General features: G+C 47.8%; 1 protein-coding gene across 1 annotated transcript in view; it reads left to right on the plus strand.

The window, feature by feature from the left end:
• Positions 1 to 25972, plus strand: part of LOC102449115 (polymeric immunoglobulin receptor-like) — a 32196-nt gene extending 6224 nt beyond the window's left edge. The window contains exons 3-12 of the mRNA XM_075909854.1: positions 611 to 937; positions 4863 to 4962; positions 6752 to 7004; positions 11565 to 11571; positions 14518 to 14868; positions 15467 to 15796; positions 18095 to 18191; positions 19036 to 19154; positions 21240 to 21289; positions 23356 to 25972. Coding sequence (XP_075765969.1) covers positions 611 to 937; positions 4863 to 4962; positions 6752 to 7004; positions 11565 to 11571; positions 14518 to 14868; positions 15467 to 15796; positions 18095 to 18191; positions 19036 to 19154; positions 21240 to 21289; positions 23356 to 23586 — 1865 coding nt within the window. The 3' untranslated portion in view covers positions 23587 to 25972. The remainder of the gene's footprint in view (positions 1 to 610; positions 938 to 4862; positions 4963 to 6751; positions 7005 to 11564; positions 11572 to 14517; positions 14869 to 15466; positions 15797 to 18094; positions 18192 to 19035; positions 19155 to 21239; positions 21290 to 23355) is intronic.
• The last annotated feature ends 1718 nt before the right edge of the window (positions 25973 to 27690 follow it).

Raw genomic sequence — 27690 nt, forward strand, 5'->3', positions numbered from 1 at the left:
CCCATTCCTTCCCCCACCTTCTCATTTCTGCATTGCCTGTATCCATTCTTCCTGCATTCCCCGAGAATCTGTCACTGTCCACACAACCTTATCTCCTCTTTCCTGTCTCACATTGGAAACTGCTGTAAATCTCCAGCTAAGCTCAGCAATTCAGCCAACCGACCAGTCCAGCTTTTCCTGCTTTCCCCTCTCATGGCTTCTATAGGGGGATTGTCAATTTGTGTTGTGAAGTGTATTCATGAAAGGAGCAGACTCTGAGGGTCACATCTGAAAGTGCTCGGTGCCAATCACAGGGGCCAGATCTCCAAGAGCTCAGGACCCGAAGTGCGCCCCACACACTGAGCTCTGTGCAGAATCTGGCCCGGAAAAGGTCAATCACTTACCTCACTCTGTGAGATGTTGGGATGATAAAGTGCAAAGGGAACAGCCCACACAGTTGTTTTTCGAGGCAAACGAGACCAAATTCACCAGCTCCCATTCACCCCTCCTGTAACTCAACTGAAGCTGGTGAATGGCGCTACCCCAGGGAAGAATTTGGCCGCTTGCGCATATGTCACTCCTGGGAAGTGTATGTCACCGGATCATACTGACCTGTTTTTGTGTTTTCCAGTCCAGGAGTACAATGCCTTGGAGGGGCAGAGTCTCTCTGTCCAGTGTCCGTACAACACAGAACTTTACAAAAAGGCACAGAAAGCCTGGTGCCAAAGGACAGCTCAGAGTACATGTGCTGACTTGGTCAGCATTGATGATGGGCTCGTCACGTACCATAACAGGGCTCAGAATGGCAAAGCCATGATCTATGACAACACCCAGACCGGGACTGTTACTGTCACCATGGAGAAGCTACAGACAGACGATGCCGGGGTGTACTGGTGCACGCTCTACGAGCCTCCCAATCTTTACCTACTAATTGAAGTTAAACTGACTGTTACCAAGGGTGCGTATTAACTGGTAGGGAAAACGTGTCTGGGGGGGGGGGGGTGTATTTCATTTTGCAGTTTCAGCCCCACCATCCCTGTTCCCTCTTTCCTCTTTCTGCCATTGAATCTGTATCACCTCCTCCCAATATTATTCCTGAATTGCCTCCCATTGCCAAAAACACCTTGTGTCCTTTCTTAAGGCTCACACTAGCAACTGATGTAGAACGATAGCTGAGATGAGCACTTTGCCCAGATGGATATTTCTGGTTTTAATGACCTATTTAAATGTCAGTTTTCTCCCATTCATTTGAGAACACTTTCAGTCTTTTCTATCTAGGCACTTCTCTGGCCCAAACCCTGACAGCATCTAGGCATCTCCCTAGCAGCTGAGCATTTGAAATCCAGTCCAGCTAACAGGAATATTACTTAATTCACCAAAGTGCATTTCAGCCATAAAATGGTAGCATGTCAATGGAATGGATCCGTATTTTAACCAGCTTAAGAAACTATCATCCAGGACCATGGTGCCAGGCACTGCACAAATATGACACACCCATGATCCTTGTGGCTGAAGAGAATCCAAATATAGGAGCAGTGGTGGCACATCCATAGGTGCGAACTAGGCGGTTGCCTAGGGCACCAAATTAAACAGCCATTGAGGGGTGTGGAGGCGGAGGCGCCGATCGCGCACCGATCACGCATTTCGCCTAGGGTGCCAGTTGCCAGCAACTCGTCTAGGGCCTCTACTGTATAGGAGGGTTCAAAAGTGGACACGACGGACAGATAAGGGACATGAGGCGACAAAAAGATGGAGTTTGGAAACATTATATTTGCTACACCCTTGTGTGCCAGGGTCGGAGTCACCACTATAGCGGCTCCTGCTGGCTGTCATGGGAACTAGCGCCATTCATCAGGGCTCTGTCTAGCCACGTCCTCAGTGGATACTTCAGGTCTATGTCCCAGGTCCGCTTCTCAAGTGGCTCCAGCATCCTTTTCTGCCCTCATCTCTGGGCCTCAGCACTGCTCTGTCCCAGGTATTGGCGCTTCTTCCTGCTAGGAGCCTGGTCTTCTCCTCTCAAGCTCCAGTCAGCTACTGAGCTCTGGTCTGCCCTGCAGCCCTTCTTATATGAACCTACTGGGCCATGATTGGTTGCTGCTCTCAGTTGCTTTCTATTGGCTGCTTTTAACCCCTTTCTACCAGTTGGGGTAGCTGCTACATCACACATTGTAATATGGTTTTTAGTGTATCAATCATCAGTGGTGGGTAACATAGGCACAAGAAGGCGTTGCCTTCCCAAACTGCCCAAGGAGACCCTGCTCATGCTCTGCCTCTAGGTCCCCTCCTACCTACTCCTGGAGGCAGATAGGTTGGGGGACCCAGTGTGCCCCAGGATCCGCTCCAGCTGTCCAGCACTGGAGCTGGTGACTCGGCTGGGGCGGGGAGAGCTTCATTGGAAGAAGGGCCACTGAGGTGGTGCAACCTAGATGGCTAGGGTCATGCCACCCACCTGTTGCTCTGGGGCAGCTGGGCCCACGCCACCCATCCAGCTCTCCAGTCTCCCTCTGCTCCTTGCAACCCCGGGCTCTGAGGTTGGGAAGGAGAGGCCAAGGGCCACTGTGGGTGGGGAGGCTTGGGGCATAGACAGGATGGGGCTTCAGGTGAAAGGGGCAGGACTAGAGCTGCCTCCCCGAGCCACGGGTTTGCCCATGGTACCCATTAATGCTCATGTGAAACATACTGAATTTAATTTAGACTCAAGAGGAAAAAAAATCTCTAAAAAAACCAAATCTCTAATGCTGAACCACCATGACTAGTTCTGCACTCCAGACTTCAGAGCTGCACCATTTTTTAAAGCTCTGAAGCCGGAATTATAGAACTTCATGGCTTTTATTTTATTCCTTATATACCATCCCTTGCTGTAAATAGGAAACACCATTATACTTTTGTGTAACTCAGTAGCTTTACCTGTAAGAGCCATTGTGCGAGTCACTTTCCTTTGGGTTTTAATATCAGAAAAAAAATCCTTTAAAACTTCAGCCTTTGAAAAACCAGTGTAGGCTTTAGCTTCCTTTTGAACACAGAGTAAATGGGAACAGATCCAGGTCTATTTATAGAGCGTCTAGCCCAATGGGGTCTTGAACCTGATCAAGGGCTCTGGTGGAGAAAAGTCTTCCCATATAGCTACTAAGATGTATATTTTATGCTCTGATGTGTTGTATGAGGTAAGGGCACAATAAAGTGCTATAAACTCATCCATGTTCAAATCTCAGGAGAAATGTGGATAGTAGAGGAACAATCTAGTCCCCCTTCATGAACTTTTAAAGTGTCAGAATCCTCATTGTACCCATCACCGCCACATAGCTGCTCGCAAATCTGCTTACATCGGGGAGAGGATGTGCAGTGAATGCGAGAAGGAGAGCTGGGTGAAAATTCTCCATCAAAACTTAGTTCCAAGAGAAAATACTTTTTCAACCAAAATAAAACCTTCCATTTGGTTGGAAAATGTTCTTTTTTAAAATATGGAAAATCCTTTACAGATAGTCCCCGATTTACGAACGAGTTACATTCCAAGCACTTGGACGTAACTCGATATGTTGGTAAGTTGGACCCCATTCATTTCAATGGGACTGAGCTGTTCATAAGCATGGATTGCCGTTCATAAGTCAGGGCTGCGCTTAATGGGAGGCTGGTCGTAAGTGCGGCTGGTCGTACGTCGATGTGTTTGTAAGTCGGGGACTACCTATAATTATGCAAAACAGCGTCCTGAAATGTATTTATTCTAAGACCTGAAGTGACCACTGTGAGCATCTAGTCTGACTTCATGTGTAACAGATCACACAACTTCCCTGAACTCATTCCAAGAACAGATGCTTTAGACAACCATGGAAGCCCCAAGCCGTATCAGTGGGTGTTGCCCAGAGCAGTGCCCTGCACCACTGTACAGGTACAGAATGGTACCACAAAGCAGCTCAGGGTCCTAGGGCGTTCTGACAGTGTGCTGGGGTGAGTAGGTGGACTAGCTAGTTCAATTCTGGCCCATCACCAGGAAGTTGAAAGAGAAAGATTATCCCAGCTTCTCCAAGTGTCTGGAATAGAGTTCGCTGTAGTCATCCCCAGGTCATGCATCATAACTCTGACGGAAGGTCTACGCTACACACTTATCTTGCATCGGTGCAGCTGTTGCACTGTAGCTCTTCCGATGGAGCTGGTATTAGCCGATGGGAGAGAGCTCTCCCATCAGCTCAATAACTCCACTCCATGTGGGAGGCTGTTGGTATGTCAGTAGAAGAAGTCCTTCCACTGCCAGAGCCTGTCTACATGGAGGTTTAGGATCAGTATAATTATGTCACTTGGGCTGTGGAATTTTCATACCCCTGAAAGACTTAGTTATACTGCAGTATGTGTGTAGAGGAGAGATAGGCTGAGTGTGACATGAACAGATACTGAGGTCCATGTCTTATCTCTGAAACAGGATGATTGTTCCTCTCCGTGGCTACGTCTACACTGGCCCCTTTTCCGGAAGGGGCATGTAAATTTCACGAGTCGTCGTAGGGAAATCCGCGGGGGATTTAAATATCCCCCGCGGCATTTAAATAAAAATGTCCGCCGCTTTTTTCCGGCTTTTAAAAAAGCCGGAAAAGAGCGTCTAGACTGGCCCCGATCCTCCGGAAAAAGTGCCCTTTTCCGGAGGCTCTTATTCTTACTTTGAAGTAGGAATAAGAGCCTCCGGAAAAGGGCACTTTTTCCGGAGGATCGGGGCCAGTCTAGACGCTCTTTTCCGGCTTTTTTAAAAGCCGGAAAAAAGCGGCGGACATTTTTATTTAAATGCCGCGGGGGATATTTAAATCCCCCGCGGATTTCCCTAAGACGACTCGTGAAATTTACATGCCCCTTCCGGAAAAGGGGCCAGTGTAGACGTAGCCCATGTGTTTTATTTGCAGGTTTAGCAAGGACTCTCTTCCCAAGTACTGAGTACACAACACCTGTTCTTCACTCCAACTCCACAAACTTCAGCTACAGCCAAGAATCGCAGAATATCAAGTGAGTGTCCCTTCAGCGCCAGTTCAGCTGGTTGAAATAAAAAGATATAAAACACCTGTGTTTCTAGAACAGGGTTTTTCTGAAAAATCTTCCCCTGCATCTAGACTGCTGCTGCACTCTTTTGAAAGTAAATCGAAAGAACACAGCAGTTTTTTCAACTGCGGAAAACCTCGTTTTACGAGGAATAATGCCTTTTTTCAAAAGTGTTCTTTCGAAAAAAGGTTCTATGTAATGCAAACTGTGCTTTTTCGAAAGAGAGCATCCAGACTGCCTGTGCGCTGTCTTTCAAAAAAGTGGCTTGCTTTTTCTAAAGTACTGGTTGTAGTCTAGACGCTCTTTTTCGAAAGAGGCGTGCAGTCTACAGGTAGCCTAGTGAACAGGATAGGATAGGAACAAAGCAGCATTTCCCATCCGGAAAACTCTCTCCTCACTAATCTACCAGAGTTCTTTCAGCATATCAACACCGTAGGGGACAGAAGATAACTGACAGATCTAATTTAAAGTTTCAGAAAGCCTTGTCACAATCCTTCATAAGAAGTAATTAAGGAAACTAAGCCATGCTGAGGGCGAGAGGCCAAGTACTGTCTTTGATCAGAAACTGGCAAACAGAAAGAGTAGAAATAAATAGACATTTTAAAACATGGCTCAAGATCAGTGTCTCTGGCAATGTCACATAAGCACGGCCCTACTGTGTCAGACCAAAGGTCCATTTAGCCAGAAGCATGCCGAGCCTTTGGCAAGGTGGGGAGAGACCAGCTCTGCCCTGTGTTCTGACAGTGGCCAATTCCAGGTGCTCCAGAGGGAATGAACAGAACAGGTGATACATTCCTTGTCACCCATTCCCAGTTTCTGACACCATTCCTGCCCATCCTGGCCACCAGCCATTGATGGACCCATCTTCCAGGAATTTATTTATTGAACCCTGTTATACTCTTGGGCTGTGTCCAGACTGCATCCCTTTTCCATAAAAGGGATGCAAATTAGACACATTGCAACTGCAAATGAAGCGGGGATTTAAATCCCCCCGCTTCATTTGCATAAACATGGCTGCCGCTTTTTTTCGGCTCGGAGCTTTGCCGGAAAAAAGTGCCAGTCTAGACGGGGATCTTTCAGAAAATAAAACCTTTTCCGAAAGATCCCTTATTCCTTATTTTAGCTCTGCCCTGTATTCTGACAGTGGCCAATGCCAGATGTTCCAGAGGAAATTAACAGAACAGGTGATCCGTCCCATCTTCCAGGAATTTATTTAACTCATTTTTGAACCCTGTTATACTCTTGGGCTGTGTCTACACTGGCCACATAACCCATAATAGCTATGGAAATGAGAGAAGTCAGAATAGGGAAATGCGTGGGGGATTTAAATATCCCCTGTGGGATTTAAATAAACATGGCTGCCGCTTTTTTCCGGCTTGGGGAAAAGCCGGAAAAGAGTGTCCAGACTGGCGCGATCCTCCGGAATAAAGCCCTATTCCACAGGAGGAATAAGAGATAGTAGGAATAAGAGATCCTCCGGAATAGGGCTTTATTCTGGAGGATCGCGCCAGTCTGTACGCTCTTTTCCGGCTTTTCCCCAAGCCGGAAAAAAGCGGTGGCCATGTTTATTTAAATCCCGCGGGGGATATTTAAATCCCCCGTGCATTTCCCTATTCTGACTTCTCTCATTTCCATAGCTATTACGGGTTACGTGGCCAGTGTAGACATAGCCTTGGAGTTCACAACATGCTCCGGCAAGGAATTCCACGTCCCTGTGAACTGATGGCTTCTCTCCCTTTTCTCATTTCTTTACCAGCTCCCTGGACTTGAGATCTGCCTTCCTTTGGCTGGGAGTCAGTGCCCTGATCAACAAGGTCCTGATAGCTGTGGTAATGGGTCTCCTAGTGAGAAGAAGAAATCACCGCAGAGAAGGTGCCCAGATTCCTGTAAACCTTGAGTTACAAAAGGTCAGCTGTCTGTCAGATGGGCCCTTTAGCAATGAGGGAACTCCTCATGGGACATTACTGACGCTGTCAGATAGGAAACGGGCCAAACCAACTGATGATAGCTAATAAGTCTCAAACTTTTAATCACCACGTCTTGCCCACCGAGATCAGTGGGCAAAGATGGAAACTACCCCAGGGCCTAGAAATTCAAAATAGCTGGAGGCTTCTGGCTGCTGCTGCCTCTCCTGCAGCAGCATCCAGAGCCCTGGGCCCTCTAGATCACCACTTGAACCTTGGGCAGCACGCGCCAAGTGGTGCTAAGGGCAGGATGGGAGAGGGGGGCATGGCGTAGTCTGGGTGGCACTCAGAATAGTCGCCCATCTGCCTGCAGCCCCACCCATCTCTCTGAGGCCCCTTCCCTTCCAGAAGCACCAAGCTGGCCTTTCCCCATCTTTCCCAGAGGCTCGGCATTTCTGTAGCCCACCCGACACCACATCACCTATTCCTGCTGCAAGCAGGGTTAGACAACACTGGCAAAAGGCTCCCCTACAGTGTCAGTTCTGGCTGGCACCAGAGCAGCGCCATCACTGGTGAATTGCAAATCCCATTTCTGACAATGTAGATATGGCCCAGGGCAACTAACTTGGAAGGAAAGTCCTGCTCATGACACGAAATCTGGGAGATCAAGGTACTTCCTAAACCAGGGCTTGATAAAAAAGTGGGGTCTAGACCAAATTCCAGGGATCAGTAGCCCTAGAAAGAAAAGGAAACCATATCTCACCAGAAAGCTGAAGGAGTTTGTCCTGCAACTTAGAGGAAAGTGTTCAAAGGTCCCCAAGTCACCTGGGTTTTTAAATCCCAATTTCAAAGCTTACTTCAGTACTTAAAAGTGCCATTGACTTTTGCTTAGACATATGCTCCTAAAGGCCCAAGTCAGTTTTGAGACTAAAATTTAGGCTTAGAACTTACTACTTTTGAAAATTGAATATTGTTCTCTCTCTCAGACCATGGAAAACTGAGTTTTCTCTTTGATGTGCAGTCAGCAGAACAGATCTGATAAAGGGACGCAAACAAGAACTGGGTGGACCTTGAAAAAGGACATAATTTTCCCATGAGCTGTAAAGCTGGTTAAAGAGTGACCATTTTCTCAACAAATTTTGTCTTTATAGTGAGAAAAATAAAAAACACAAACAACATTTCCATATTGTTCAACCAGATCTGTTTCAAATGCCAAGGCACCTCACTCCCAGAGAGCCTTGAAGTAGCCCAACCTTGTAGCATTTCATGTTCATGCTCTTTAGCACCTAGAGGACCTGCCTCCAGACCTAAGACTGCAATCCAGGCACACTCTGTTTCTCTCTAGAAGCAAGACGCCTCTCCTATGCCTCCAAACATTTTGGGTGGCCACCTCAGTACCTTTTTCCAATTTTAATATATTTCATTGAGATGGAGCAATCAAAACTGCAGGCCACATTCAAACTGTAGTTGTAATGGATTTTTATAGGGGCATTATCCTAGCGTTCAGTCTCGTTTTCCCTTTCCTAAAGGTTCCTGACATTGTTAGCTTTTTTGGCTGAGTAGGCACACGGAGCAGAAATTTTCTGGATCCTGTCCACAATGACTAGAGGCTCTCTTCCTTGAGTGCTATCAAATAATTTAGTCCCCATCATTTTGCATGTATGGTTAGGGTTATATTTCCCACTCTCCATTACTTCGCATTGATCAACATTGATTTTCACCTGCCATTTTGTTGCCCGCACACCCAGTTTGTGGAAACCACTTTCCTACTCTTTCCAGTCAGCTCATACATGGGTGAGATTCTAAGAAAACTGTTTGTTCATTTCAGGGCCACGTGGCAGCTGAAGGAAGCACTAGAGACCGCTCCAAAGCGTGACGAGCCGACACATTTCTCCTCCTCCAGAAGTGCCTTTGTACATGAATTTACCACTGTCCATGCTCTGAGCAGAAGCAAGTGCCCATCCCCACACTGTATCTAATCCAGCGGTTCCCAACCTTTTCCAGATGAAGTCCCATTTTGACAATTCAGGAAGACTTGGTGACCCAAGGCAATTAAAAAACGGGGGGACGAGAGGGGGCAAAGTCACCTGGGGAGACAATTGGCGACCCTTTTTAAATGTAATGATGACTCATATTTGGGTCCCAAACCATAGGTTGGAAAACCCTGATCTAAGCCTTCATTGTAATATAGACCCCCCCTCCCCCCACACTGCATACCCCAGGCTTTATACATGATAGCATGAAGAGGTTGCCCCTTACCTAAGCTTCCCTTCCACTTACCCCGAGCCGGCATGAGCAGGGTTCTCTGCCCCCTCAGCAGTTTAACAATCAATAAAGCAGCAGGTCTCCTTCCATGGTTCCCTGATACCCAAGAGAAGAGAACAACCCACCACTTCCTTTCCCAGCAGCTCTTCCAGCTGGGTCACAACACCCTCTCCTTCTGTACAAACGTGAGCACTATTGCTTCACTTTGGAGGCCAGAATCTGTTCCTGGTCAGCTTTCCCAGTGTGATTTTATGAATGGCCTGTACCCTGGTGTGTTACGACTGCCTCTGACAGCGCTCTGCTTTGTGCTACCTTGTGCTAAGAGGAGAAGGGCACCAGCTTGTTCACCCACAGCTGGATCCTTCTAACTAGCAAGGCCAGAACTTGCTTGGCTGCATCATAGATCAAGCTTATTCTCTCCCATTTCTCTGCATGGGGCTGAAGGAAGGGAATTTTCCCAGTAGAGCACAGAGATCCAGTGTTAACATGGGGATTTAAGACCCGCAGCAGTGGAGGATTCCTGAGAAACCCGGGGAGGACTCAAAAGCAGCGTGGACAGCAGAGAAGAAAAGAGGGGCTTGTTTTCATAGCGGGGAGGAGGGGGAGGAGCCTTTAGAACTGTGAGACCAGCTGGGGAATAAGAAAGTTGGCTGAAGGAGAGATGTTGTGTTTCAGAGAAGTAGAGAAGTTACATGCAGGAGAGCGGATGGTTAGGAACCTGAAGTAGGGAAATGCACACAGGTGTCATTTCTCGGACTAGGTCTCTACATGCCTTGGGTGACCTAGAGCAGAGTGGCTGGTTTGGAAACTTTTCCCAAGTCGGTGTTAGGTGATTCCTCGCTCATGTGTATCCAGACAGGTAACCTCTAACCTACAGTGCCCCAAAAATGGAGTCTCAGAAAGGTTCAGCTTAAGCTGTGGGGTCCTGGTGGCCTAGGGCAGCTGGACCCCTAGCTCCCATCTCCACAAAGGGGAACAGAGAGCCCGTGCCCAAGAGCTGTGCCAGGGATGCCAAGGAAACAGATTGAGCTGGAGACTTCTCAGCCTGGGAAAGCTGAAGGCCCGTGTCTGCTGTGATGGACGCAAGCGCAGACACCTGAGGAATGTCCAGCAGGCGGAGCGTCATGCGGGCTGGGACAGATAGCCATGGAAACTCCCTGCTTTGCTGGCTACAGACTGGCCAGTTTCACAGGCTTGCCAACAGCTAATAAAAAAGTGTCCTGTCCTGCAGTAAATCAGCACCCAGTGCCTCTTGTCATCCCTTGCAATGCAGAACGTTGCTGGAGCTGTCCAGAGCATGGGTCTGGCTGTGGGTTTGAATGTCCCTCTAATGGTGGCCTGGCTTCCCCTCTGTCACACCCGGAGCGGCTGCCAGGCCTAGTCTGACTTGTACTGACAGAGGGACACTACCAGGAAACTGGTCCTGTATTTTTGAAATACAATATTGCAAACAGCCAGCATCCGCTTTAAAAGTCAAGGCAGCCGGCAGAATTACTGGATCGGTGGGAAAGGTCGGGGAAGGCCTTCACACTCCTGGAAGGGGCGGGACCTCAGGCAGAAGGGGAGGAGCTGTGGTTCATTTCCTCCCCATCAGCCCTTCTGTGCTGTCTGAAGTTCGCTTCCCAGCATCTGGCGGCAATTTAAAGGCCCATGGTTCTGGTCACGGCCGCAGTGTTGGTGAGTGATAGCCCGAGGCTCTTTTGAATCGCCAGGCTTCGGGGCACTTTTCCCGTTTGCTCCCTCCGTCCCCCACCTATCCACGGGCCTGTGTGCTGCTCTGTTCCACTGAAAATACAAAGAGTGAGCACTGAAGGGTGTGAGTTTGATTTCTCCATGCCAGTTTCTTGTGATGTCTGTCCTACAGGCTTTGGACTTTTTAGATTGCATGAAACATGTTAGGTGCATTGGGAGCAACTGGGCGGCTAGTTTGCTTGACTGCAGTAGCTCAGCTGCAAAGTTCAGTCCGACTCACTGGCGGACTCAAAGTATTTACCAAACTGCTTAACGTGCAATGAGGTTGTGGGATCTCAGTCATGGTCTCAGGAGGTAGGTCCCTCAACATGGCCCACGTCCTGAATCCACCATCCCAGGGACAAGTAGGTGGCAATCCCAGCAGAGTTGCTAGGGACTGAGAGGATCATGGGTACAGACTCTGCTTTCACCAACACACATGGTCCCAAGAGTTCAGGTTCAATGCATGCTGGCAAGGGGTGGAATGAGGCAAGTTTGCACTGCAGCTCTCCATGCTGTTTCTGCCCAGGAGATACATAAAGGGCATATTTTCCCCCAAAATAAATTATAATGTGCCCTTCTCCAAAGAAATGTGTGTGTCCCATATGTGGAATATCAAGGTTTAAAAGGGAACTGGGAAGCCTCTCACTATGAATCCTCAATTTCCAGGGCACAGGTGAGAACAAGGAGCTATGGAGTTATGAATAGAGTGGAAAAGATTTGCACATTCTCAGAGGAACTGCACAATAAACTGCACACAAAAAGACCAAGATGAGCCATTTTCTTTCCTGTTGCCCAAGATCTTTATGCAGGATTAGGAAGACTTGAGTAGGAGACTTTGATTGCAAGAAGTGTCTCTCTGGCTTTCTTCCCCAGCACTGTCCAACCACTGCAAGAGGTGGGCTTCCTGAGCACGGAAATGGGATGCAAATAAAGGGCTCCATTTTGCTGTGGGGTTGGATCTGAGCCTGAGGCACCACCTGGTTCCTCTTTCTCTCATTAACAAAATGATCAGTTAGCCATGCCAGCTTCTGAAAGATCAGCCAGTGACTGTGCCTGGGAAGGGGGGAGGAGACAGGGCAGGGGAAAGGAGGCATGTAAAGGTCCCCTCCCGCTGGACTGACCTCTTTTGTTGCCATCCACTTCCCTAAATATACAAATGATCTTAATACCAGTTTCATTGCAAAACATGGTGAAGAATTTCCGTGTGAAGGCAAGACCTCAGCCACTTCCTCATGCAGCTTCAGTGTCAACAGGGGAGAGCGCGGAGAGAAGGCGAGTTCTAAACCTCCATTGCCCCTTCCAAAGTGAAATCCATTTCACTGTATTCCAACAATGCCCCTTCTAGGGGCTTGACAAGAGGCATGGAGCTGGGATTCCTGCTGCTGCTGCTCTGCATCGCAGGTAGGCGGAGTGATGTGATACTTTGGGGTTACATGGACATTCCATGGCAGAGGCAGGTGGGATCGGGGGCTGTTTTCTCTGCCTCGGTTCTCAAATGCACTGTGGAGCGTATGAGAAACAGCACAATACGGCACATGAGAACCCATGCCAGATCAGTACCTCAAGGGCAGTAAATTGCCACCCCAGCTGTACTGAAGGCAATGGGGCAACATCAATTTACTCCGAACACTGGGAACTCCAGTCTCAAAGGGCAAATATTTTTGAGCACACACTAAACACCACACAAATGTGCCCCTGTAAAAATGTGGGTGGAGCTCTCTATCTTCTTATTAACTTGCTATTGTCAGAGAGACATTCTGGAACAGGTCCTCAGATGGCATAATCTGGCCTCCCAAATTGGCATCGTTTAAAGTCAATAGCTTTTTGCTGATTTACTGCAGCTGAGTACTTGGCCCATGTATGTCCTGTTGCCATTAGAAGCCAAATGTTGATGTGATAGATCAAGGTCTCTAATTATTTATTTTAGAGCCACTAAAATTTCTTCTTGGATTAAATTCTGATAAAAGGCATGTGTGGGTTTGTGAGGATTATGTGATATGCACCGTAGGGAGTGCACAGCACTTTATCAATAGTGAGGCACAAGAGGAGCCTTATAAAGATTTGAAGGAAGTTCTCCCATCAAAGCAAAAGGAGAGGTAGTGGGAATTCCTTTGGGAGACACTAGGGAATTCCCAATTTATTTCCAGTGCCAGCAGTTTTATAATATTTCAAAGCAATCCTCAGGAAGTGCTCTAGAGAAAGCGTTGTTATTGTGTAAGTGTGACTGTATCTCTCTTCTCAGCCCTCTCCTCTTTTCTTGTTTCACTTGCCTTGTGAATCCTCAGCTACAATTCACTGCAGGATCAGACTGTTAACTGTTTTTGAATAGTTAAGCCTCTAAATCTCTGGACAAGTGCATAATGCCAATAGGAAGCAACAACTATAAGAGTTCTCCTCAGGGGTGTGTCTGGTTTTAACCACTACTCACGCCTTCCTTTTCTTTGGGGTACTAGTTTGTTCCTCAGTACACAATTCCCCCTTCTCTCTCACAAACATTCATGTGCACACACATCCAAAGAACCTCACAGCAGCCACCCTGGCCTCTTTGCCACCCTGCAATAAATAGGATGGATAGGGATGCACATAATAAAGAAATTTTCTGACTAGTTTCATTGCCCTTCCGTTGTGGAGCAGCGGGCTTCATCCATCGAGAGGTGCGTCCTACATGACTAGACATTAAAATAGGAGAGATTTTAAGGAAACAGCCTGAGCTTGTTTTCACTTATGCCAGCGTATATCAAGTGTATGCCATAACTTTTATAAGGAGCAAACCTCTAATGTGACTTAACACTATCATGCTGCCTGATGGTGCAGTGGGTTAAGATTTGGGCTGATTTGCTGCCATTTACCTACATGAAAATACACAGGGATGGCACAGGGATTTTTACCACCAGAGAGACTGAAATGCTGCAAATAAACAAAGAACACAAGAACACACACTGAGAAAACGTGCCGTGCGCAGTGGATACGTGCTGGAGATACCCCAGGGTCTGTTGCTGTCTTTGAACATGCACCAGGTAGGCGTTAGGAGAATGATTTGTAATTGTTAATTGCACCGATTCATCTCCATTGTCCACAGCCTCTAATTCTCCAAGCCCTGGTCTACACTAGAACTTTATTTCGAAATACCCCTCCTCCAGGTTGAATTTATAAGCAGAGCATCCACACTAGTAAGCCCATTATTTCAAAATAACAGGCCACAGAATTTGAAATCTGGTCTCTTGCTTTTCATCAGGAATGACACTAATTCCAAAATAGTTATTTTGAAATCACAGTCGTGTGGATGCTCCGGGGCCTCTATTTCAAAATAAGGACTCCCTATAGTAATTGGAACTAATTACTCCCCAGTGCTTTCTGGGACTCTAAGTCCAATGTAGCGCATCCACATTAATGGAGCCTGACAGATTAATTTTGAACAGTCCACACAGTGTGCGCACACTATTCCAGTTTTGTTAAATCAGGAGTAATTTAGTCAAATTTAGTCATTTCAAAATAATTTCCTAGTGTAGACATGGCCTGGCTGTGTTTAGTCCAAGCACTGGAGTTCGGGGCTTACAGGGCTCAGTGGGTCGCCCTGCTCCAATCCCAGCTCTTACTGATCAGGGCTGCTGTTTTCCAGGATCCCAGGCACAAGTGTATGACGCCATGGAGAGCAGAGTGGAGGGGCAGAGTCTCGTCATTCAGTGTCCCTACAATGCACAGCAATACAGTAGAACGGGGAAAACCTGGTGCCGACTGAGAGAGAAGAGCTGCTTTCTCTTAGTGAGCACCATTTACCCATCACAAGGTAGATACCAAAAGAAGGTTACGGCTGGAAGAGCCACGATACAGGATGACACCAGAAAGGGGACTGTGACCATCACCATGGAAAAGCTGCAGGTGCAGGACTCCGGAGAGTACTTGTGTGCAGTCCTTGGCTCTTCTAATACAGTGAGTCAACTAAAGGCAATTAAACTGAATGTTTACAAAGGTGAGTTGATTTCCCTCCAGGAGATAATTTCCCTCCCATTCCTTCCCCCACCTTCTCATTTCTGCATTGCCTGTATCCATTCTTCCTGCATTTCCCGAGAATCAGTCACTGTCCACTCAACGTTATCGCCTCTTTCCTGTCTCACATTGGAAACTGCTGTAAATCTCCAGCTAAGCTCAGCAATTCAGCGAACTGACCAGTCCAGCTTTTCCTGCTTTCCCCTCTACTGGCTTCTTTAGGAGGTTTGTCACTTTGTGAAGCTTATTGATGAAAGGAGCAGACTGAGGGTCACATCTGATAGTGCTCAGTGCCAATGACTGGGGCAGATCTCCAAGAGCTCAGGACCCAAACTGCGCCCCACACACTGAGCTCTGTGCAAAATCTGGTCCGGAAAGGGTCAGTCACTCCCCTCGCTCTGCGAGGCATCGAGGTGATAAAGTGCAAAGGGAACAGCCCACACAGTTGCTTTTTGAGGCAAACGAGACCAAAAACATCAGCTCCCATTCACCCCTTCCGTAACTCAACTGAGGCTTGTGAATATGTCACTCATGGGAAACGTATGTCACTGATCATACTGGCCTGCTTTTGTGTTTTCCAGAAGTGCAAGAACATGATACCTTGGAGGGGCAGAGTCTCTCTGTCCAGTGTCCGTACAACAGAGAACTTTACAAAAGGGCAGAGAAAGCCTGGTGCCGAAGCACAACTCAGAGTACATGTGCTATCTTAGTCAGCACTGATACCGGGATCATCACTTACCATAATGGGGCTCAGAACGGCAGAGCCACGATCCATGACAACCCCCAAACCGGGATTGTTACTGTCACCATGGAGAAGCTGCAGACAGACGATGCCGGGGTGTACTGGTGCGTACGCTACGAGCCTCCCAATCTTTACCGACTCATTGAAGTTAAACTGACTGTTACCAAGGGTGAGTATTTACTGGTAGGGAAAATGTGTGTGTGGGAGGGGGGATTAGCAACACCACCTGAGGTCAGGATTTTAGCCATGTGGACATTTCTGCCCAGGTCCTTAACTCAAATAAGTTTTGATTTTCTTCTTTTAAATTATTGTTCTGGCGTGGGGTTGGGGGTGAGGGGTTCAGGATGCAGGCTGCCCCTGGGAGAGAGGACAACCTCAGCCCTCTATCTCCGCAGCAGCTAGGGGCCAGGCAAGAAGTGCCTCTTCATGGCCACTTCAGCTCCAGCAGGCACAGCTGGGGGAGGGATGCATGTCCCCTGGCTGGGGGCAGACAGACACACAAACAGATGAACTCTGAAATACAGAGTAGACAGCTATTCCTTTCTGCACCCCACCCCCTACTTCCCCAGTGGGGTTATTGCTGTCCCGGTCCCCATCTCTGGTCCCTTGCTGATCTCCCAGTCGCCTCCCTTTCCATTTTATAAGAAACATTCAAAGTCCAGGCATAGCCCATTGTCCTGGCACAACCAGACCCTGACCTTAAGCTCTGGTAAGAGGAAATTGCACAACAAGTTTGGTGGTCCTAGCTCTTAGTGTTTAGGAGGAGTTCTTGAACAGACAGATTACAGACTGGGGATGGTCTGCGGGCCAGATTCAGCCGGCCACGCTGTTTGATCTGGCCTGCAGACGCCCTGCCTCTCCGCTGCCCACAGGACAACTGAGACCTGCGGTCGGGGGAGCACACACAGTGTCCTCCCCTGCCAGAGGCGGGTGGCACCAGAGGGAACCGCCAGCTGTTCAAAATGGCTGGTGGTTCCCTCTTGGCACTGCATGCCCCTAGCAGGATGGGAGCAGGGGAGGGCAGGAAGACTTTGCGCACTCCCCTTCCTCCAGGCCCTGATTGGCTACACCTAGTGGGAACAGACTCCTTTTGATCCACCCCCTTCCACCCAAGGTTCGTGATCACAGCCAAAATTCATGAAGTGTCCCCACCCCCGCCAAAATTATTGCCCACCCCTGCTCCAGAGGGATGGACGGACAGATGGACAACACATATTTCTAAAATATATAATACAGTAAGTTGTTTCTTGCTTCCCCTTTATTTGAGAGCTGGTTCAATCCTCTCTATCTAGCTACTTTTAGCCTTGTAGCATTAAGTACCTGCATAGCAGCTGAGCACTTGAGTTCCAGCATAGCTACTGGATCTATTAATAAATTCAAATTTTATATTTTGATGGAGAAAATATGATGTTTTAAAAATTCTAACTCATATTTTAACCAACTCCAGTTTCTAGCTATTACCTCAAATTGCTTTTATTTTTTTTTAAGTCGATGAAATGTAACAGACTATCTATAGGAGGCCAGTAACTTTCTATGCTCTGTTCTTGACCATGTCAGTAGCAAAATTGCCAGGTGGGGATAGTCATGTACAAGTGAAGCCATTGGACATCAAGTCCCAATCAGAATTATATTTTTCTAGCTAGAAGTTCCCAAGACTCAAAACCATTTCATTGACAATGAAATATTCTGTTACCATCCTGAGATACTTTTTTTAATATTAAAAATAGAATTAAATGTAATTTAAAAACAAAAAGATTTTATTTTGAATCAGAAAAGTTACTTTTTCAAAATCGTCTTAAAGATTCTGAAAAAGCCAAAATATTGTGTTAAGTTGGTCTTGGGGTGTTTTTGCCACAATTTGACAAAATACGCCATCAATGTATTAAATATTTCAGTCAACCCAAAGCTGCTTTTTTCACCAAAAATAATTCAGTGCAAAAATTTCATCCTGCTGTAATCACAACATGTAGTCTGAGAGTCCTGGCACCTGATGGGAAAGTTGCTGTGATGTGCAGTAATGACCCTAAAAGCTATGACTGTAGCAGTCTTTTCCATGTTTCTAAAGCTTTGTTTCTTTTGGTTTGGTTTCCTTGTTGCTACCGAGAGACATTGCACAGATGATGCTAATGGACAGCTTGTCACATGCTCCTGGCGGGTTTTGTGTAGAACTGTCGCATGCTTTGCTTTACAAGAGAAGCTTTGCGAGAAAGAGCCACCTCCCAGTCATACCCCATGCTTCTCCCAGCAGCTTCAGTGGGAACATTAGCATAGACAAGGTTCAAGAGAATTGGCCAACCCGCTTTTTAACCACTGTTTTGTAACCAGCTCCAAGCAGGCCTGCAGGACGCAATGTTTACAGCACGGCCAGCTTGTCTCCATTAGCCCAGCAGATATGGTGAGAAATTTTATGGGATAAAGTCTGGTGTAGACAAGGCCTGAGGTATTGAAACAGTGTTTGTACTTGCAGCCACGACCACAAGCAACACCCCAGTTACCTCAAGCACAGATCACCTCAACCTAATCCTTAGCACAAGTAATGCTGGGGCCACCCCACTAGACAGCAGGTAAGGCTGCAACCCCTTCCTCCGAGACTGTCTCTGTGCTCGCCTGCCACCCAAAGGTTCTCAGTGCCTGATCCCACCTGCTCGTTTTTCAGAGGGAGAGTAGCAGCCTTTCACAGTGGCTCTGAATACAGCAGACCTCCTTTAAAAGGTGCCAAATGAGGGCCCTCTTCCGAGGTGCCACTCAGTATTAAATGGCCTGTGAGAAAACGAGCAGATAAAATCCAGGCCTCACCTCAGCCATTTGTGAATGGTCGAGTCACGTGACTGTGGTGTCATTAACCGTCTGAGCAGCTGCTCTTTGGAGAAATGGCGTTAAATCTGCACGGTATTGAAACCAAACGGTTCCCTGCAGCAGCCATTATGAAAGCAGAGACCCTCTCTCATTCCTGGTGCCAGCCAGTGGCCATTGTGCTCAGCTGAAGCTGCAGAAGGTCCAGGAGGGGATCGTCTTATTCTGTTTACTTGTTTTGTTCAATTGAGGCTGCTTTTTCTTGTCAAGGTCTGTGACTTGTAGGCACCATGAACCCCGTTACTCTAGGCACTTACAAAACAGAACAATAAAAAAAGACATTCCCTGTCCCCAAAGAGTTCACAGTTGGGCTTCAGGAAGTGGTTTGCTCTTGCCAGGCCACAGAACAAAGTTCAGGGCTCCACTCCATATGCCAACGGGCACACACAGGGGTTAGCATTAAAGGAGGTAGGACGTGATGAGAAAAAGCCTCCTAGGTAAGTGAGCTATTCCAGCTGTGGCCTGACTGCCCATTGGGTGTGTGTGAGGGGCTCTGTGAGTCATTCCTCTGCATTGTGTAGGTCTGTCTAATGCAGAGTGCCCTTGCTCCTTCAGCCTCTCGAATGAGAGAACTTTCATCATCCTCGGAGTGGTCCTGGGTGTCCTCTTCATCCTGGCGCTGATCGGCGTGGTGATATTGTGCACCAGAAAATCCAGGCGGCTGAAGAGCAAAGGTAAATGAGGAGTCGATGAGACCTCACATGGCCCCGGCTTTCACCTGGCTTCTCTAGTCTTCCTGGCTTTAACTTCGAGGGAATTCAGCTCCACTGCCGAGAAGGGGGAGAGTAGGACCAGCCAGGAAAGCAGCCGGCTGGCTTCCTACCACGTGTCCGAACTGTACAGGAAGCACATTTAGACTTAAACTGTGTCTGTGGCCCAGTCACGGCTTGGTCTGTTTATGATCTTTGTTTCCTTCTTTCCATCACATTCAAGCTCACACTAGCCTAGTCGTTTTCATTTTTGTCTGTAGCTGGTTCCTTTTGCTAGTGCCTGTGCACTTGCCCATGGCTGCACATCTGGATTAATGATGTTAAAGACTAGCCCGCTATCTGATAAGCAAAGTTGACTAGTCGATTGGTCGATTTCACACACACACCCCTTGCTGCCTCTATCAGAGGCAGCAAAGGGGGGGAGAAGGGGGTACTTCAAAGTGGCAGTGCTACACAGAGCTATACCCAGGCTCTGTGCAGCACTGCCCCTTTGAAATGCCGCCGAGACATTTCAAAGCAGCACTGCAAAGAGCTGATCCTGGGCTCCATCCGGCGCTGCCCTTTTAAGGGAGATATTTCAAAGGAGCAGCACTGCATGAAGCACTGCACAGCTGATCACTGCCACGGCATTTCAAAGCGGCAGTGCTGCATGGAGCCCACTCCCCAGCTGACTCCAGACTCTATGCTGGCGCTTCCATTCCCATAAATTTCAAAACTGGCACACGCGTGCAGCCCAGAGTCAGCAGAACTTCCCATTGGCTCCAGGCTACATGCGGAGTTCTGCATTCCTCCTTTGAAATGTACAAGAGCCCCAGTGGGGACTCTTGTACATTTCAAAGGAGGAATGCAGAAGTGCCTGTCGACTAGTCGAGTAGTCAATGGAAATTCCATCGACTACTCGACTAGTAAATTAATCGTTAGTTAACATCCCTAATCTGGATTACAAACACTACAGGAGAATGTTTGCATCAGGCACACTATTTTGATCCAAATTAAAAGAAAATCTTCCTAAAAATGCCCTGTTAATTTTAGCTTAAGAAAACCAAAACGTTGATCCTGAACTACTTCATCATCCCTCAATCTCTGTGAAAGGCTTTGAGATCCTTGGATAAAAAGGATCTCTTTTTATCCAGACCCACATGCATCTGACAAAGTAGGTCTTTGCCCACGAAAGCTTATGCTCCAATACATCTGTTAGTCTATAAGGTGCCACAGGACTCCTTGTCGCTTTTGGATAAAAAGGACTATGTAGACCACAGCATTATTAGGCACACAAGCAACAAGCCAAGTAATCAAATCTCATGTGTCTAGGCACAGCCTGACTGTGCCAGGGATTTGGAAGTTCTTTCCTCTAAATACACACCAGGAAACTGGCCAGGTGCACCCTGGATTTTTACAAACATCTTCCAAAGCATGAGACCGCAATCACTGCCACAGAAACTACCAGACTGGAAATAATCTGACACATGAGATCAGACCTGCATTCCCAAAACTTCTCACAGGACATTTCATAAACTCTGCCATGCTACAGGTTGAAGCTCTCTGCTCCGGTACTCTCTGGGCTGGCGACATCTGTGGTCTGGCAAGACCATGGATGTTGCTGGACCACAGAGACCTGGCGGTTAGGCTTGGCGGTCACCTAGGAGTCTGGTGGCAGAGGGGAGCCCAGCTGGGAATGGAACCATTCCAGCTGCTGGTCCCCAGCAACCGGGAGCCCTGTCGGTGGCTAGGAGTGGAGAGTCCAGACAAGGCTGGGAGCAGAACCTGATTTTGGGGATTGGGAGCAGCTGCCAGTAGCTGGGGCCAGGAGTGGGGTTGGCGGTTGTGAAGGGAGCCCGGAATCCGGGGCCAGCAGCCAGGAGGGGAGCCCAGTCAGGAGACTGGCAGTCCCCTGGGAGAGCCTGGAAGCTGGCAGCAGAGGGACCAGAATCGATCTCCCCTGGTCCAGCAAACTCCCTCTTTTGGGATTGGTCAGGTCCCACGGGTGCCGGACCAGGGACGTCCAGCCTGTATAATTCCCTCAGGATCTTGTTTTGTCTTTGTTAAAAGGTCACGGACAAGGTGACTGCGTCTACGAAGAGCCCAGGAACACCGCAGTGGTGAGTGAAGCTATCGGAAACATAACAGAGGTTCTCAAACTGCAGTCCGTGGAGAACTGGGTGACTGTGAGGAGCGTCTCATTTTCAGCTGCTAAACTGCATTCAGGGAAACTTGAAATATTGTCCTAATGTGACTTTCCTCAGAGGCAGCAGGGCTGGCTTTAGGCCGATTTTCCCCAGAATGGGGCCTCGCGCCATCCAGGATGCACGATGCATGCGCGGGGCCCTGGGTGCGCGGCACACGCGCAGTGCCGTCCCAGGTACACGACGCCTCAGGCGCACGGCACATGCACAGTGCCATCCTGGGCGCACGACGCATGCACAGTGCCCCCAGCACGCGACGCATGTGCCGTGCTGCCCGGGGGCCCCGCGCATGCGTAGCCCCACCCCCGGAATCGGGCCCCACACTTGCTAAAGCTGGCCCTGGATGCTGTCATTGTAGCGACCCCGAGGATTTTATGTGAATAGGAGGGGTGGTTTGTTTAATTGTGAACAAGAGAGGAAGTGTTAATGAGACAAGCTCCATACTGAAATTTGAGCCGTGCGCTGGCGAAGTTTGGGAACCCCTGCAGTGTTTAATGCAGTGCAGAGAGGCTTTTTAGTACCAGCTTGACACAGCCCTGCATGGGTTGATTTAGTTGGGGCTGGTTCTGCTTTGGGCAGGTGGATGGACTCGATGACTCCTGAGGTCTCTTCCAGCCCTAGGGTTCTATTTAAGAACAGTCTCTGCAGTCCTAATGGGGCATTTGCTGTAAAATTGAAAGGGATGGGCAGTTGTCAGGCAGAGCAGCCAGAGAGGATGTGAGAGTGACTCCGTACTGTACCCTGCGCTACCGCTTGCTTACATCAACTCTTCCCCCATGCTGACGAGAGCGCCGTGGGAGAATGGAAATGTCACTTCACAAAGGATTTTGAGATTTCAGAATTTTCCCAATGGAACGCAGAAGATTTCAAAATTCTCCGTGAAGGCAAAATTTTAAAAAAACCAAGCACATTTCAGGTCATCAGAAATGTTTCATTTCATTGTTCACTGTTTAAAACGTCACATTATAAATACAAAATCAAACATTGCCAATGAAAAGCCTTTTCGGAAAAGATGATGTGAAACGTTCTGTTCTTAAAACGTTAAAACAAACCATTTTGATAGAATTCCTCCTCCCCATCCCTTGCAAAACGCCAACATTTTGGCAAAACAGACATGATTTCACAAAGCTATTTGATTAAACAGGAACTGCATTTTCCAATGGGAAATTATTCTATTGACTTTTTCCAGCCAATTGATTGCAATACCTATTTATTATAGGTTTGCAGGGTAAATGCTGAGACTGTGTGTATGCAAAACAGCATCAGATTGGTGGTAATGGTGTGAACTGGAATAGATCAGGCTAGTTTGGATTGGATGGTACCAGACTAGGCAGAACTGGACTGGAATGGATTGGATCAGTAATTATTCATATAGGGTTTTGTGCTATATGCTTTGCAGACAAAGGATGAGTTTGCTCTGAAGAGTGTGCACTGAAAGAGGGTTGAAATTGGATTTGAATTGGGATTGATTGAAAAGGGAACCAGATTAAAAACTGGATTAGATTTGACTAGAACAAACACACAGGAAAAGGCTGAAATGGATCAGGCTTACAAAGAACGAACTGGACAGTTCAACAGAGACTAGAGGCTACAAAACTCAGGTGTCCTATGAGCTATTTGAGTCCTTCTGACTTGCCAGCACTTGGCTATGGTCCCTGAACTGTTTGTGTTCTCTTCACTGTAAAACCCCTAAGGCTAACTTTCTTCAGGGGGCTTTGAAACACAGGGTGAGTGATGGAAAAGCTGCTGGAATTGCAGGGAAGCAGAGAGATTCTAGGAGCATTTCAGAGACCAGAGGGTTAGAAGTCGGTGTCGAGAGGATGGGGTCAGAGAGGGTCTCTGGGAAGGAGATGGGTGAACAACTCTCCTATCAGCTTTTCCACAACAGAGTGTGACATTTTATGTTGGCTTTTTCCTCCCTCCCTGAGCCAGTCTTGTCCTTTCATGATCAGCTCTGAGAAATGTTTCTTTTCTGTGCACAGTCTCAGGACTACAGCATCATGAACAATCCCAAGGACGACAAACAGGAGAGGCCACAAGACCTGAAATATGCTACCTTGACCTTTAAAGCCCAACCCAGTCCCAAGGAATCCATCTATGCCAATGTCGTGCCAAGTCAAGTGCTGGAGACACCCCACACCATGTTCCCTACTGAGTCTGTGGAATACTCCAGCATTTTGCTCAAGCCATTAGCCTCCGGTGTCAAACCGTGATCTAAAGACCCCTGGCTAGCCCAGCAGTGGGAGAGAAGACACTGAGCTGGAGCACTGCTGGAGGTGAATGAAGTGTGTATGTGTGCTAGAGAAGATGATTAAGTCTTCACTGTGTTTATAGTTAACATGTCTACTTAAAGACTTGCCAGACACTTGCAGAGAAATTTTTCAGCAGCAATTGTGCAAAATGCAGCTGCTTTTGGAGGACAGTGATGGAGGATTAAGCAATAAAGGAGAATCCTCAGGAAGCAGGCAAGGCACCCTTTGCATTGTCATCCCAAACCCACCCCAGCACTGTATTCTAAAAGCCCGACTCAGATGTTACAAGGTTCATCTTCCCCGCGGGGGAGTGAAACACAATGACGAGCAGCGGAAGGAGAGGAGTAAATATGCGGATGATGTGTGAACTGAATCACGTTTTGCTGAATCTACCACAGTATATTGCCTGGAGAGCAATTGCAAGGGGGCAACCATGTAACCATGTTGCAATAGGGACAGCTAATGATTAACCACTATCTTCAACCTAGAATGATTATACTATACAATCCAAGGCACCAGAACAGCCTTTCATCTGAAAAAATGATAGAAAGCCTGCACAGACACATGTTAGTGAAGAATAGGGCATGCAAAGGCCAGTGTAGCGACCTGCGTGTGTGTGTGAGGGTGATGAAGACAACAGGGTTTGGGAATAAAATTACACATTTGTTAACTTGGTGAGGCATACGACCAGGAGCGTCTATTTAGAATGAAAAAATACAGGTTGAACGTTGTTAATCTGGCACTTTCTGGTCCATCAATATCCGTGGTTCGACATGATTTTAGTTAGTCCACCTACCATGGGTATGACCTAGTTTCCCACGGTCCCATAAGTTTGTTTACAGTACCAGTCTTGGTGCTCAGTGTTCTGTGCTGTTCTTTAGCTCTAATTGACCCCTCAATGTCTTCTCAGAGCCCAGGAAGCAGTGGAAGTGTTGGTGATGCTGCTAGACAATATTGACCTGTCATGGTTTAGCAAACTCTCTGGTTCAGTACTGGTCCCCGAGGGTGCCGGACTAGAGAGGTGCAGCTTGTAGAGCAGTGTTTCTTAAACTTTTTAAGACCAAGGAACACCAAACAATGAGGGGGGGAGGGGGAAAATGTTGGTGAGGGGAAGTTATCGAGGGAAAAAAAAGGTCACCTTCCTATTTAAGGGCGGCTATTTTGAACTCTGTTGTTCTCCGTGGCACACGACTGCGTCGCAGCACACCGGTGTGTCGCAGAACACAGTTTAAGAAACACTGCTGTAGAGAGTACAGGCATATGGGCAGGGGGTCTTGGAGCTGCCTGCGTGTTGGGTGCATGTGCCTCTTCCTTTATGTGGGTGAGCAGGGAGGGTAAGCAGGGCTGACTTGGTTAATGAGAGTGGAGAGTGTCAAAAGCTGAATCCTGTGGCATTCCCAGCTTTAGTGCTGTCCTTGGGCTCAGGTTAACCACAGGCTCATGATGTATACACAGTCTCCAGGGCCAGCTCACTGAAAACAGATGAGCCTGCCACACGCAACGCATTTAGAGACACTGCTTCCAGCCTGCTAGGTTGGCCGGGTCCTCTGACTCATCGTCCCTCCCTGAATGCCCCCAAGGAGGGCCCAGTCACTCTCCTGCTGTGAAAACCTCTGTTATTCAGTGCCTCTGGCAGCACTGCTGACCTACCCAGGCTAGCTCCTTAAACCAAGGCAATGGGGAATAGAGACCAGGAAAGGAGTGTTTGAGGGAAAGAGATGGGACCACACCCATTCACCCAGGAGCAAGAAGGGCAGCGAAGAACGAGGGAGCTTTCTGAACAGAAGGGAAAGTCTGCATTGCCCCAGCTGCGAGGGCAGGCAGCAGAGAAGGCGTGGGGCACGTCTGTCCAGAAGCAGCAGAGAGGAAGGAAGTGCTAAACGCAGCAGCAGGATTGCCAGGAGCATGACCGAGAGAACAGAGGAAGTAGAAGACTGAGCTCAGAGGGCAGATTTCAACACAGGCCTGAAATGGAGAGGAAGTGATGCCAATCACGAAGGCTAAGTAGCGAAGGACTCAGGTGCACGCGGTGACTCAGAGGGTCACGCTGAGACTCAGAGGATTTTAATTTACAGATCAGAGGTGCAACTCTGGGCTAAGTCGGCCATGTCCAAGAGCAGATAGCGAGTGCTGTGAACTGAGTTTGCTGGATCTTAGCCCAGTTCCTAGTGGACAGAGGTGTCCGTGTCCCAAAAGGTAACACAGTCTGGTAACCAAACTACCCCCACCTTAGGTCCCTGCTCTCCTGCAGTGGGGAAGCCTTCTAAGGATACATAATTGACTTTGGTTTTCTGGCTAACAAGCAATCAGGCACCTTGTGCCAGCAATAAAGTAAATGAAAAAGAAAGCAGATCCTGAGATCCGGGGCCTGATTCTCCACCATGATGCTCCTTTGGGCAGCCATTTACACTAATAAAATGTGGGTGGAAAATGTTACTCAAATGGCAACACAGTGTGTAATCCTTTTGCATGCACAAGGAAGGGTCAGAAATATAACCAAGGCAGGAAGCTCTGTAGGGCCAAGACATGGGCAGGATTTTCGATGACCGGGAATGAAGGGAGTGTCTCTATGCCCTGTTACCTGCCTCATGCCAGGAATTTGCTGTAAATAGAGCAAGTCAAATATTTTTATGGTGGAAAACAGTCATTATTGGTTGAGAACTGGCGTGTTTGTGAAAAAATGTCCAATTTTGTTGCAAATGTTCATGTTTTTATTGCAAAACTGGATAGCAGCTGGGGGGAGGCAATCAAAGAGAACGTACAACCCTTTTTTGTTGTTGTTCTCACAGAGGAAAATAGACACGTCATTTCCTGACCCACTACAGTTGTAATTCACATTGTGATTAGGAGGAGCAACACATTGGGGTAGGGGTGGGGAGTTTACAAAAGAAAATACAAAACCATTTCTTAACAAAACTAAACTCGACAATAATAGAAGGCTCTGAACTAGAACGAACGTGAGGCCTGGAAGAGACCTCGGGAGTCATTGAGTCCAACCCCCTGCCCAACGCAGGACCAACCCCAACTAAATCATCTCAGCCAGGGCTTTGTCAAGTCGGGACTTAAAAACCTCTAGGGATGGAGATTCCACGCCCTCCCTAGGGAACCCATCCCAGTGCTTCCCCACCCTCCTAGGGAAATAGTTTTTCCTAATATCCAACCTAGACCTCCCCCACTGTAACTTAAAACTATTGCTCCTCATTCTGCCATCTGTCACTTCTGAGAACAGAACAGCCTCTCTCCATCCTCTTTGGAACTTTCACTTCAGGAAGCTGTAGGCTGCTATCAAATCCCCCCTCACTCTTCTCTTCTGCAGACTAAATAAGGCCAACTCCCTCAGCCGCTCCTTGTAGGTCATGTGCTCCAGCCCCCTAATCATTTTGGTTGCCCTCCGCCGGACCCTCTCCAATGCGTCCACATCCTTTCTGTAGTGGGGGGCCCAGAACTAGATGCAGTACCCCAGATGTGACCTCACCAGTGCCAAATAAAGGTGAATCATCCCTTCCCTTGTTCTGCTGGCAATGCTCCTCCTAATGCACCTAAATATGCCATTAGCCTTCTTGGCTACAAGGGCACCCCATTGACTCATATCCAGCTTCTCATCCATTGTTATCCCCAGATCCTTTTCTGCCGAACTGCTGCTTAGCCACTGGGTATGTCTAAACTACATCCTTTTTTCGATAAAGGGATGTAAATTAGGCATATCGAAATTGCAAATGAAGCCAGGATTTGAATTTCCCGTGCTTCATTTGCATAATGGCGGCCGCAGCTTTTTTTCGAAAAGCCACTTTGAGAAAAGAAAAAAACGTGGCCAAGACAGGGATCTTTCGACAGAAATGCCCCATTTCAAAAGATCCTGTAACCCTCAAAAAGTGGGATTGCAGGATCTTTTGAAACCGGGCATTTCTGTTGGAAGATCCCCATCATGGCCACGGGGGTTTTTTTTCCCCAAAAAAGCAGCTTTTCGGGGGAAAAAAAGCCGCAGCCGCCATTATGCAAAAAGTCAAATCCCGGCTTTATTTGCAATTTCGATATGTCTAATTTACATCCCTTTATCAAAAAAGG

This window comes from Pelodiscus sinensis, chromosome 27 (assembly GCF_049634645.1).
Source record: "Pelodiscus sinensis isolate JC-2024 chromosome 27, ASM4963464v1, whole genome shotgun sequence".
NCBI lineage: Eukaryota > Metazoa > Chordata > Testudines > Trionychidae > Pelodiscus > Pelodiscus sinensis.